Source organism: Lonchura striata, chromosome 4A (genome assembly GCF_050655825.1).
Source record: "Lonchura striata isolate lonStrDom1 chromosome 4A, ASM5065582v1, whole genome shotgun sequence".
Lineage (NCBI taxonomy): Eukaryota > Metazoa > Chordata > Aves > Passeriformes > Estrildidae > Lonchura > Lonchura striata.
In genome coordinates, this window is record NC_140742.1 from 16,788,763 (window position 1) to 16,802,205 (window position 13,443).

At 56.5% G+C, this 13,443-nt stretch overlaps 1 protein-coding gene across 1 annotated transcript; it reads left to right on the forward strand.

Annotated features, from left to right (window-relative positions):
- Window positions 1–4,327: 4,327 nt before the first annotated feature.
- On the forward strand, window positions 4,328–13,231 carry LOC110467906 (G protein-coupled receptor 12). Its single transcript, XM_021525319.4, has 3 exons — window positions 4,328–5,108; window positions 5,342–5,567; window positions 6,392–13,231. The coding sequence occupies exon 3, from the start codon at window positions 6,394–6,396 to the stop codon at window positions 7,441–7,443; it is 1,050 nt and encodes a 349-aa protein (XP_021380994.2). The 5' UTR covers window positions 4,328–5,108; window positions 5,342–5,567; window positions 6,392–6,393; the 3' UTR covers window positions 7,444–13,231.
- Window positions 13,232–13,443: the final 212 nt, after the last annotated feature.

Below are 13,443 nucleotides of genomic sequence, written 5' to 3' on the forward strand. Positions count from 1 at the left end.
ATCAAACACGATTACACTCGTGTCAGGGATGGTGCTTGTGACTTCCAGCTCTGACAAGAGAGCTGACCTTTCAGGAGGAAAAAAAAAATCAGAAAACCCCAGGGAAACAGCTCAAAACCGGGTGGGAAGGTGCAGTTCTGGGTCTCATCCTCCCCATCCATCCTGCTGCTTTCATCTCCTCCAAACTTTTCCAATTCGGCAGTTTTAAAGAATGTGGAGGGTTTTCCCTGTTGCTGCTTTCCCCATTCCCTCTTCCAGGTGCCTTTTTGCCATGAATTCACCCGTGGGGGTCTGGGGGGAGGATGTTTCTCAGCCAAGCCAGGGGGAGAGGCCCAGCACAGCTCTGGGTGAAGCCCCCAGGACAGAGGGAATTCCTGTGGGACCGGAGAACCTCCCAGCCCGGAGGATGGAGAAGGCACCTTCCCAGGATGTTCAGCAGCTCTCCACTCTGGCTGGGTGTTCACACTCCTGGAAATGGCTCTTTTATCCTGGAGGAATCCCCAAGTGCTGAGACAGCTCTGGACAGTGGTGCTGAAGGAGAAATTGTAATGCCCAGAGAGGGAAAAAACTTCCACCCCCCAAAAATCCAGGTGGGTATGGCTCAGGCTGAGGCTTGGTTGCTGGCAAGCCCCACTCATGGCTCTCTTTAAGTAAACAGATTTTTTTTCCAAGCCAAGCACTTGCTTTATACAAATGATTAGACTCCCAGCCAGCAGCTGTGGCCTTTTCTGGGTGATGTCCTAACCCACCCAATCTTGGAGAGCAGGGCTCTGGGTCCAGGCATTGTGGCTCCCCAGCCTAATTCCCGGGAATGTGCCCGTGCTCAGGAGGGGAGCCCAGTGCTGTGACTCCACACAGGATCCTGTTTAAATGCCAGAAGCCTGAGTTAAAACCAATAACCAGAGAGGACCAGTGTGGGGGTGTGGAGCTGCTTGTGCTCCACTTCAAAGCTGGGAATTGGTTCCCCAGGAATTCTGGAAGCCAATGTCCTTCCTGCCCAGCGGGAAGGCAGCTGGGGAGGCTGGAGGTGCTTCCAGGGCCACCACAGGGGGTTTTCCCCCAGGGGAGTGGGCTGCCTCGTGTTCCCCTGTGCCAATCCCCCAGGAGGGATCATCAGGGGGTTCAGGGATTGAATGGAGCAGCAAAGCCATCCCTGCATGGACTCCACACTCGGTGCCTGTGGATTCCTGTTGGTGCTGGCGTGTCCTTGGCTGGGGGCAGCTGAGGGCTTTTCCACACGGAGCCAGGACCATCCTGGTGCTCAGAGCTGCTTCTCTGCTGTGACTCCAGGGTTTGGTGCTCTGGAGCTGCTCACTCCAAGCCTGGTTTTGGAAAATTCACATTGGTGGCAGCAGGTGGCAGGGGCACAGCAGGGAGGGACAACTGCCCAGCACTCGGATGCAAAAACCTCCAGGTTTTCAATTTTTTTTTAAGGATCTTTCCTATTTTTCCACATTGAAACCCCTAGAAAACCTTCCTTACCTCCATGCCATGTCAGGTAAATTAATAAATAATTATTAATTATTACACTCATATTTTGCTGAATATTTTGCTAAATATTGTGCCAGTTCCCCGTGTTCCCTATGGCTGAATGGCAGTTTAGGGAAACAGTCACTCCTGATAAGGCACCCAGCCAGAGCAGCACATACAGCTTGGGAAAAGGAGTAGAACGCAGTGCAAAAACCTTTATTTTGGGGAAAATAAAACCCTTTTCCCAGAAGCCCTACTCAGTGACATATGGTGACACGGCATGTGCCAGCAAAGGTGCTCCAAATCGTGTCCCTCTGGCTCAGGAAAGGACTTGGAACAAAACCATTGTGTGGGGATGATATCACTGATGGAAGGAGCAGAAATCCTCTCCCTGCTTGGCCCGAGTGTTTGTTTGGTGGGAATCAGGAGGAGAAGTCGGAGTGAGCCTTGGAATCTCTCCTTCCCTCCTGGCACAGCCAGGCACTGTCCCCCTAAATGGGGAATGTTCCCTGCACGTGTGACAGCAAGAGGGCAGTGGGACACGGTGTCCCCACTGTCCCCAGGCTGCACAGCCTCACCTGGGGGCAGGGAGGTGCTCACCTGGGGGCAGGGAGGTGCTCACCTGGGGGCAGGGAGGTGCTCCCTGCTGCAGGGGAGCCAAGGATCCGCCCGTGCCTCTCCAAGAGGCGAAGTCAGGGTTGCAGCAGTGCTGCTGCAGGGGGATGGCAGAGGTCACCCTTGCAAAAAAACCTGGAAGGGGCCCACTCCAGCCACCTGGAGAGAGGCTTTTCAGGCAAGTCAGCTGCTTTTCCACAGAGGTGGATGATTTTATCAGCCACACTCTTCTCTGCCACCCTCCAACTCCTCCAGTGCCTGACTTTGGCATCCGCACCTCAACCACCCCAACCCACCACGGAGCCCTGGCTCTTCCCACCAGGCTGGGACGCTGCAGCTGGAGCAGCTCTAGGAGAATTCCCATCTTTCCAGTGGCAGCAGTGAGAAAATGGCCTCATTTCCACCAAGAATTATGCAAAGCCTTTGAATGTAGGGCTTCACGCGCTCCCAGCAGCGCAGCCCCCGACGGCCCCGTTTTGGGGAGGCTGGCGCGCTCCGAGAGCTCGTTTGCCACCCTGATTAGTCAGCACTGCTAATTATAGCTGTGCTTTTCCTGCTTAGAGCTCCTCAAGCACCGTTGGAGTAACAGGGAACAAGGGAGGTGCTGGGATGAGGCTGGATCCGCTCGCTGCGGAAAAGACTCCGGGATAAATAAAATGTGGGGGAATGTTCCAGCAGCGTGGATTTGGGCCTGGCTCAGGGGTCACAAGGCAGTGAGGTCATGGATTTGTCACTCAGCCACAGGATGCTCCCACAGCAGTGGGAGCCGGGGTGGGAAAAGCTGCTGGGATGCCGGGAGGTGATGACGTTTTCCTAAAGAAAAGATGAAAAGTCGATTTGAATATTTGTGGAGGTAAAAATGATGGAGAATTGGAATTGTGGTTATTGCTCTGTACCACTAGTGTGCCCTTAAAGAGCAGCCCTTGTTCCAACTTTGGTTCCCAGTGGCTGTGCCTGTGGCAGCCACTTGTTTTAATCAGAAAATAACAAATTCTAAGGGAGGATGAGCCCCAGGTCAGGCCCTGCTGTGGGCTGGGAGCACCCAGCAGCACCACAGGGCAGTGCCACAGGAAAAGCTGCCTTGCTCAGCACTGAGCTTTCTCCCAAGGGCCAAAATCCAAGGAGGATGATGGGGAATGAAGGTGGGAGACTTTTTCCATGCTGAACAGCATTCCCAGGTGAGGCTGGTGGCCTCTTGCTCTGAAATTAGTGTCAGGCTTGTGTCTTTGCTTAGATCTTTGCTCCTCTCTATCGAGTCTGTAATTTAACTACAGATAAAGCATATCTCGTATGTGAATATTACCAGAATGGTCTTGCAGCTACTCATGGAGCTCAGAACATTGAATACAACTTCAAAAAGTTGATTGTCAAGCCTTGAAAACAGGGTGTGCAGTGGCCCATCCTCTCATGTGGCTGCTCTGGGGACAGCAAGCCGTGGTTTCAAAGGGGCCAGGTAATGTCATTTTTGTCACCAGCAAATCTCAGCATTCTTGGGGTACCCCAGCTGGTTCTTTGCCAGTCCACTGCACCCCATTGCACAGGTGAAACCCCAAAAAACCTCATTGGAGACACGGGGTTGCTCTTCCCTGGGCAGGAGGACAAGCAGCTCCCAGCACCGGCTGAAATCCACTGGGATGTGGGTATGGAAAGGGGCACTTCTGCAGCCAAGAGGAGGAACACCTACCAGGGACTGGTGTTTCTGTAGGACACGGGGAAAACATCCCGGGATTGCGGCAAACCTGTGCTGGGATGTCGAGGTGCGAAGGGAGGGGCTGCTGCGGGAGTGCCGGGTGTTTGAGGGGCTCTCGGGGAGGGGCAGGAAGGGCGGGATGCTGGACGGAGCAGGAGGGCCGAGGCAGCTGCAGCGAGCCCACGGGGTTTGGGATCAGCCGGGACCCTCTGGAGTGTGCGTGTCCCCAGGGGACAAGGGCCGGACGGGGTCTCTGGTGTGCGCTGCGTGCGCCCGTCCTCGCTCAGCCTTGCTGCCGGCCGCGGGCTGGGGACAGCGGGCTGGGGACAGCGGGGACATCCCTGCTCAGCCCTGCAGCGCTCCTGGCCCGTCCTGGGTGGGCTCTGACCCCGCAGACCTCCACGCACGGCCGGCGCATCCCCTTGCGGAGCGCTCCCGCAGCCCGCTCCTGGCCGCTGCCGAGGGGAGCCGGGCCGAGCTCCCGAGCCGCCTCCCCTTCCCCGGGCCGTGCGTAATTCCCGGGAGCGGGAGCGGATTCATTCAGCTCCTCGCTCGGGTTTCCTCCGCCCCTTCTGCCGCCGCTCGGCTCACGGGCTCGGTCACGCGGCGGCGGCCCCAGGTAGATGACGATTCCCGTCCCCGGGATGGGGCTTGGCCTCCTTAGCAACCCAGATGCTCCAAACTGGGGCGGCTGGGTTCAGCCAGAATCGCTGCTGTTCACCTAAATATCTCTGCGCGTCAGGAGCTGGAAATGCTTCCCGGCGCTGAGCTGGCTGCGCCGCAAAGCTCCAGCCTGGAAGAGAGAGGGGGATGAAAGAGGGAAGCTGGAGTGTTATGAAACCCGTAGGAAAAAGGGGAGAAAGGTGTAGCTGAAATCCTGTGGATCCAGGAGCTGAGCATCCCTGCTTTGACGATTCCGCTCCCAAGATGAATCACGGAGCCATTTATAGCTGGAAAAATAACCGTGTCTTTGGGATTTGTTCCTTTCCAGGCTGTTCCTTTCCCAAACAGTCGGGGAGGAAGCTCTGGGGATGGGTGGATACTGCGGTGAGGGGGACAGACCCCCATACTCAGCGTCCTTGGGCAGGTCCCGATTCCAGCGAGATCCTCCTCATCCCAGCTTTTCGCTGGCTGGAGGGAAGCCCGTGTGGGGCGAAGGCTCCGGGGTGCGGCGTTTCCCTGTGGAGGGACGCCCCTGGCCCGGGCTGGCCGCACCGACCCCGGAGCAGGGCCCGGTGCCGCCGTCCCGGACATTGTCCTTGAGCAGCGCGGCACCGGAGCCGCGCCGGGTCGCCGCCCTCCCTTCGCATCCGCGCGTCCCTCGGCACAAGCGGTAAAAATAAACCCTGCGAGGCGCCCGAGCCTGGCCGGTGCCCAAGCTGCATCCGCAGGACGCAGGTGCAGCGGGCCCGACCTTGGGGAGGTGCGTCGGGGTGGCGGGAGGCTGATGAATGAAGGACCGGCGGGGCGGGCGCGCACCCCCCGCGTGCCTGCGGGTGTGCAAGGGGATGTGGAGCGGGGAGCCAGCCTTGTTGTTATTCTGATCACAGCGGCTCTGATTCACAGACTTGGATCATGAATATAAGTGAAGACTTTGACGTCAGAGTTGAGATTTATCAGCAGATCCAATGGGGCAGGAATATTAAGTGCAAGTCGATGCCAGCTCTCTGCCAACGCTATTAGCGATGCTCGCCGAGGAATGAGGCTTCGCACCAAGGGCTGGAAGGACCGGCAAGGAAAAAAATAAAAACGGGGTGGGGGGAGCAAGCTGATCCTCGAGCATTAAAACCAGGTAAAACAACAACCCCCGGCGTCGCGGCTGCGTGCGGGAAGGGGCGATGGTGGCGGCGGGGGATGGCAGCGGGCTGCGGGCACAGCCCCGACCTTCACACCTCGGCTGGCCGGGGGCATTTACTCCGCCGGGCAGGGCGGGATGTTGCCGCCGGCCGCGAGCATCTCGCACCAGCCTTTTCCAAAGGAGGGAAAGGCAGGGAGGAAGGAGAAACTTAACGTAGGCTGTTCCTTGCCGCTGCCTGCTCCTTCCATCAGCGGCTCCGCATACAGGCGCTGGCCTATTAATAGTGTTTATTTTTACTCACTGCGCGCAAAAAAGAAAGGGCTGCGGGAGGGGGGGCTGAGGGGGTGCGCTATAAATAGGTAGCAAAGGTGGCCGTGCCCCGGGGAGGGGAGGAGGAGGAGGGGGCGGCCGGTTCCTCACCGGGTGCGCAGTGGCTGCGGACCCCGCACGGAGCCGAGCGCACGGAGGCGGCTGCGGGCAGCGGGGCGATGAGTTGTGCTCGGCCTCAGCCCGGCGGGAGATAGCGGCCAGGGTGCGTGTGGGGCGAGCCGGGGATGGGGGGGGCTCCATCCCAGGGAAGCTGCAGTCGGGCTGCGGGAGGGCGGGCGGGGATGCGGCGGGCGGGGGCGGCCCGGTGCGGGGCGCGGTGTCCCGGGGCGGGGGGCTCCGGAACGCGGGGCGGGCTCGGTGAGGTTCTCCCCCGGCTCGGTTCGAGGCGCGGGCTCGGCGCGGCGCCGCGCGGGCCGAGCGCGGGGCTCGGCGGCTCTCGGGGGGCTCGGGGTCCGTCCCTCACCGCCCCCTTCTCCCTCTCTCCCCAGCGATGCTGCACGGCCCCGCCGCCATGGGGGAGCCGTGGCCGCCGCAGCCGCAGCAGCAGCAGCGGCTCCCGGGGCTCGGCAACGCCTCGGAGCCCCCGGCCTGGCCCTCGGCGGCGGCGGCCGGGCCGGGCACGGCGGCGCCGGGCGGCGGGGCCGCGGCCGCGGGGTCCGTGAGCCCCTGGGACATCGCGCTGTGCGCCACGGGCACGGCGGTGGCGGGGGAGAACGCGCTGGTGCTGGCCGTGCTGTTCTACACGCCGAGCCTGCGGGCGCCCATGTTCCTGCTGATCGGCAGCCTGGCGCTGGCCGACCTGCTGGCCGGGCTGGGGCTGGTGGCCAACTTCGCCGTGCGCTACCTGCTGCGGCCGCCCAGCGAGGCGGCGGAGCTGGCGGCGGCGGGGCTGCTGCTGGCCGCCTTCTCCGCCTCCGTCTGCAGCCTCCTGGCCATCACCGTGGACCGCTACCTGTCGCTGTACAACGCGCTCACCTACCACAGCGAGCGCACGCTGGGCTTCACCTGCGCCATGGTGCTGCTGATGTGGCTGCTGTGCCTGGGCGTGGGGCTGCTGCCCCTCCTGGGCTGGAACTGCCTGCGGGACCAGAGCTCCTGCAGCATCCTGCGGCCCGTCACCAAGGACAACGCGGCCGTGCTGGCCGTCACCTTCCTGCTGCTCTTCGCCCTCATGATGCAGCTCTACCTGCAGATCTGCAAGATCGCCTTCCGGCACGCCCAGCAGATCGCCGTGCAGCATCAGTTCATCGCCACGGCGCAGGCCAGCTCCACCCGCAAAGGGCTCTCCACGCTGTCGCTCATCCTCGGCACCTTCGCCCTGTGCTGGATCCCCTTCGCCATCTACTCGCTGGTGGCCGATTCCAGCTACCCCGCGGTGTACACCTACTCGCTGGCGCTGCCCGCCACCTGCAACTCGCTCATCAACCCCATCATTTACGCCTTCAGGAACCCGGACATCCAGAAGTCGCTCTGGCTGGCCTGCTGCGGGTGCATCCCTTCCACGTTCTCCTCCAGACCAAGGACATCCAGCGACGTGTGAGGACTGAGCACGGAGCCAGAGGTGCTCCCTGGCTCTCCTGCTCCTTCTCTTTTTCCCCTCTGTCGTTATTGTCTCCTGCCGGGAGGAGTCCCCTCCCCGGTCAGCACATCTCGTTCCATGGAAAGATGGCCAAAAAGAGGGAAAAAAAAAAAAAAAAAAAAGGCAAAAGAGAAAAGGAAAGAGAGAGAGAGCATAGAATGATAATGGTTTCCTTTAGAAATGTTATTTTCTTACACATTTTATTTTTTATTTAAAAACACAAAACACCAAAAAAAAAAAAAAAAAAAAAAAAGAGAGAGAGAGGAAAACAAAAAAAAAGAAAAAGCAAAGAAAAAGGATCCTCGCACGATGGCGTTTGTCTGCTCCCGGGGTAAGGAGCCGGGGGAGCAGCGGGCCCCATCCGGGTGGTCCCACGCCTCGGGGCACATCCCATGGGAAGGCCGGGGGGGCGGGGAGGGAGATGTCGCGTCCCCCCGGCGGGGCTGGTCCCCACGCGTGGGGTGGCTGTGCGCCCACCCCTGAAATCAGGGCCTGCGATGCTATGCAATACCGGGGGCCGCGTTCAGCGCCGCGGGCAGGAGAGCTCCGGCAGGAGGGACGCGCCGCCGGGCCCGTCTCTGCGCTTCCAGAAGCGCTTTGAGAACCTGCGGCTGAAAGACGCTTTAGGTGTGGCTTGTTCGGGCTGTGGCAGGGATGGGGGCGTCCAGGGAATCCGTTCCTTCTCCCCCCCCTTCTCCGACACCCCAAAATGTGACGGTGTGGGGGTGGTGAGGGCAGCTGGGGCGCCCTGCACCCCGAAATCTGGGAGGCCAAGGAAGGGCTCTCCTTGTCCAGCTGGGCAATGGGGTGCTGCTTCCCCCCTTCCACACGAGTTGTTTACATGGGGTGGGGTTTTCATCCAAAGAGGGGTCCGGGCTTGCTGGAGTCCCCGAGAGAGAAGCCTCTGTCACCACACGTGTCACTGCTGATGCTGCCACTTTACCTTGCTTCGTTAGAGAAGCGCCAGCCCCGACATTCCTGTGCCGTGTGATGTGCTTTGTGGTGTTCGTGAGGCCATGATGAAGTGTCCTTTAGCCTGTGCTTTCTTTTGGAATCGTGCATTCACCGTTAAAACAAGGAAGAACCCAAGCAAGCCCCGGGGGGTGGCAGGGCTGGGGGTGGGACATGCAGGGTGGCTCAGGGCACAGGGGGTGTGCTGCCCGGGGTTCTGGCATGGGGGGCTTGGGAGACCCTCCAGCAGCTGAGTCTGGTGCCCAAATATTCCACTTTGCTGTAGAGAAATTGTGATGTTGGAGAGGGACTTGGGCAAGGGTGTGCAGTGACAGGACAAGGAATGATTTCCCACTGCCAGGGGGCAGGGATGGGTGGGACATTGGGAATTGGGAATTGTTCCCTAGGAGGGTGGGCAGGCCTGGCACAGGGTGTCCAGAGCAACTGGGGCTGCCCCTGGGTCCCTGGCAGTGCCCAAGGCCAGGCTGGGATGCTCCAAGGAAAGGTGACCCTGCCATGGCAGGGTGGCACTGGATGGGCTTTGAGGTCCCTCCCAACCTGTGACATTTTGTGAGTCTGTGACAGTGGAAGAAGTGTTCTTGCTTTGTGTGGCTGCAGAGGGTACAAAGTCCCGTTATGGCTGGATACAGACAGATCCAGGTGGATTTTGTCCCTGGATCTGTGCGAGGAAGCTCTCGCTCCTCGGAGCTCAGTGCACAAGAGAAAGCTCTGAGGTTCCCAAGTGTGCCTGGGGCTTGGACTTCCTGTCTACCTGTGAGAGGTGGCCACTCTTGGAGTTTTTATGTTTTGTGGGTTTGGGGTTTTTCCCCATTTCCTTTCTCTGATGAATACCTTGGAGAATGGGCAGTTGGCACAATGTGGAATCAATGTAAGTTTTAAAGTAAATATATATGTAAGACTAATATTTATACAAACACTTCACTCATTCTGTTTCCTCTGGTTCCTTAAGTGCAGCCAGGTCTCTGCAGCTCCTCAGTGTGAAAACTCAATAGCTTAAACCCTTTTTGAAACATTGTGAACATTTGAAATGTTTTTATACAACCACCCTAGCTAGAAGTCAGGATTTGTTTCTCTGGGCAGCTCATTTTGTATCTTTAGATGAAAGGTAGTTGAACTAATCAGCTCCAGAGAAACCTTGACATGAAAAAAAAGTTGCATTTTCTTGGCTTTCCAGTAAATTCCCTGTTGCTGAAGAGCTTGATTTTAACAATGTTCTTTTCCGAGTTTAGTTGCTTACTTAAAATGCATCTCAGTTTGAGGGATACACTGATAAATTTCACCAAAGTCAAATGAGGATCAATGAAAAATTTCTCCCTGTGGCCCCCCACAGCAAGAGGAGAAAGATTTGGGATGTGAGGAGCTAAAGCTGGGGACACAGCCCCTGCCAGGCTGGGGTTAAGAGCAGGTGGGGGTGTCCTCGCTGGGACGCTGGGTGCTCACCCAAACTCATTTCCAGCCACTTTGGCAAAGGCAAACTCTGAATTCTGGTCCCTGGGTGCACTGCCCCAGCTCACAGTCAGGATGTGGTACAAGCCTATCCCTTCCTCAGAGTTACTGTAAAATAAGGATTTCTTTTCCAGTGATGGTCTAGCACCTCTCTCTGAGACGTTAGAGCTGCCCATGGAAGTTGTTAAAAACACTTTTTTTAGGAAAAGTCTCAAGAAATCTCCTCTTAAAAAACCCCCATTTTGATAAAATGGCATTTTGCAGTCATTGCCCTAAATAAAAATAGTGCAATTTCCAGGTGGTTTTTTGCATGTTTTCCCTCTCCTGCTTTGTCAGAGGAAAGGTGGGGAAATCAGGGGAAGTGAAGATGAGGATAAAGAGGTTTAGGTTCACCTGCCGTGCGTTGCCTTGTGGAAACCTCTGCCCATTTTACTGCACCTTTGCTGCAGTGCCTTGGCTTTGTTTTAGTTTTGTTTTCCATAGAGAAAAATATTCACTGGGAAAGTTTGGAGTGGCAATGTTGGACATCAGGGGTGGATTTTGGAGCCTCCTCGTGCTGATCAGCAGGAAAGTTAATTTACCACCTTGAATCACGTGCTGAGGCAGGGGTGCTGTGTGCAGGGTGGGAATGTCCTGGTGTTTGGGGCTGCTTTGGGACATGTTCAGGATGGAATGCAGGGCTTTAGGATGAGGTTCTGTTGCCAAAAAGAGGGAGCAGCTCCCATGAATGTAACAGTGTCCCATGTGGATGTGGCACCAATGGTGAGGGAATTACCAAAAGCAAAATGCGGTTTCCAGCTGGTGGATCCTCTGTGGATTCACTGAGGATCCAAAATTCAGTGAAAAGAGCCCAGCAGCCCTCTCCACCTCCTGGGCACCACCAGAAGGGCACAGAGCAACTGGAGAACATCCAGTGCTCCATGTTTTCTGGTGTTGGATGTACTGGGAGGCCTCCTCCACCTGGGATTCTGTACCTCTATTAATTTGGGGTCTCTAAAAGCCTCTGATTTAAGGGCTGTGCTTTTCAGCTGAGACAAGGGGACAGTGCAGTCCTGCAAAGCACAGGGGCTTTGGCTTGTTGGGAATTTGGAGATGTCCTTTGATGTCCACAGAGTCCCTGTGGTGACTCCAGGCGGGAACTGGAGCTGCCTGGAGAGGGCTGGTGGGTGTTTGGTTGGGAAGAACTCGCCATCCTCACCCTGGCCAGGATCTTGCCACTGTTATCTCCAAACTCTGAGCTTGGCAAAGAGCTTTTGATAAAGGATGAGAGGCTAGTGCCGGGCTGGGCTTAGACTCTTGTCACTTCTGGACTCTCCAGGAGCTGGTCTGGATCTACAGAGGCAGAAATGGGCAGAAAACTGGTCCTGAGTAATTACAGGTGGTGTCCAAGCAGTCCTGAATCTATGGCAGGGATCAGCATGGCCAGGGAAATGAATCCCCTGCTGATTTGCTGATTTATTTACAGGTTCCTGGGTGCCTTTGGCTTTTCCACCACCAGCTGGTGGCCAGCAGAATGTAGAGGTGAAAAGCTTTCGGTGTTGGTGCTTGGCTGGTTGAGCTGAGGGGATGAGGCAAGGGCAAGGAGGAGAAAGAAGGAGAAAACATTCCTCAAATACACTGTGACAAGGCCAGGGCCACTGTGGGGTGGGATGTAACCACAGCTGCCCTGAGGGTCATGGAGATGTGCCAGGCTTGGGGGGAGCTTGTGCATTTACAACAAGCCCTTGTCCCTGTCCCAGTGTGAGAACTTATATAAAAAACAAAAACAAAAATCCCTATTAGAAATCCCTATTAAACTGTATAGACTCCACCAACAAAGCTGCTTACTTTTATTTTGGGGGTTGTTTTCTTTTTTCCTTTTCCATTTTGGTCAGTTTGGGACTTTGAACAGTGAAAATGTCTCTCTTTAGCCAGCCTCATGTCAGTAACCAGCAGTAAAGGCTCCAAGGATCTCAGTCCTGATGTGGCAGCTCCAGTCTGTTCATATCAAAGAGTTTTAATTGAACCTGGAATGAACCCCCAAGAAACCATTACTGTTCTCCTTAGGTGATGAAGTATCTCTTTCTTGTAAAAGCATCAAATCTGGGGTGGGGAGACTTTTTAAAACTCCATTGGTACTCACTTGTATTGGTGTGTCCTGCCCAGCATCGAGACTCACGCCGTTGCTAACGATGAATTAACAGCTCACTTCTCATTGTCAGGAATAATTGTTGGATGGCACACGGTATTTCTTTGCAATTCCTCTCGTTCCTGCCCGGCCTTCCCTCGTGGTGAGGTCAGGCAGCTCCACTGGGACCATTTGTTCTTCTTCTGTTGTCAAAATCCCCTCCAGAGCACCCTCCCCACTGTCCCTGCAGCCCGGGAATGGAGATCTCCCATTCCCACTGGAAAACTGCAGCATCACGGGGAGAAAATGGGCTTTTCAGCAGACAGCACCCCAGTCAGAGGGGTGGTGTGAAGCTCCTTGGTCCCTGGCTTGGAGAGCTGTGAGTGGGCTGTCCCCAGCTCCAGGGGGGACAGCTGCCTTCAGGAATTCTGCCGGGTGCCAGGAGTGGCTCCAAGGTGATCCCGTCCCTGCTGAGGGTGCTGCAGCGGGCGCTGACAGCCACCGAAACCACAAGCACAGCTTTATGGCCTTACTGCAGGCTCTGGGAGCTGGAAAACAGCTGCCTCGTCCCAGGAAAAGCTTTTATTGCAGCTGGGCAGGGTCTGGCTGCAGCCCTGGGCTGTGCCTTGCCTTTCCTCTGCAGCACAGGGCCAAGGACAGGCTGGTGGCAGATGTCCCTTGGGAGCAGGGCAGAGCACAGCAGCCCGGGACACAGAGCATCCTCCCCGCACAGGGAATGCTCCATCCGAGGCAGGGGGGAGCTCCTGGTGGCCAAGGCCAGCAGGAATCTCCCGCAGAGGCAGAGCCTGCTCTGTGCAGACAGGACGGGAATGAATCCATCACCCCCCTCCCTGCCTCCCGTCCCACCCGATTTCCCAGGAATGAGGCCACCCCACAGCCTTGTTTTGCTGCCAGTGTTGTCATGAGCCTTTTAACTTGACTGGGAAAGTTGATCTCAAAGGCAAATGTACAGTTATCATTCAGTTGTGGTCAAATCAAGCCCCTTCGATGCACTTTATGACCGAGTGAAAACAAATCAATGCTGTTATTGCACTGTATCTCTATTGTGTAATATATTATACATTCATCTGTAAGAGTAATTTATTTTTATTACTGTAAATAAAACTGTTAAAGTGATTTGTCAAGAGGATATCCAAAAATTGGGGGAGGGGGGTTAAAATTAAAACCTTTGAAGATCTGGGCTGCTGTCCCAGGTATGTGCCATGCTCTGTGTGTCTGTGTTTTTATTTCAGAGTCCAGAACAGGTCTCTGCTTTCCCTCACACGGGGTCTGTGTTTGCCCTGGGATCAGGAGGAGCTGGATGAGGACAAGAGCTGCTGGAGACACAGAGGAGTTGGGAAGGAGCAGCTCCTGCTGCTCAGAGCCTGCAAGCACAGACAGAGCTTTCCCTGCCCTCCCAGGCAGTCAGGGAGTAA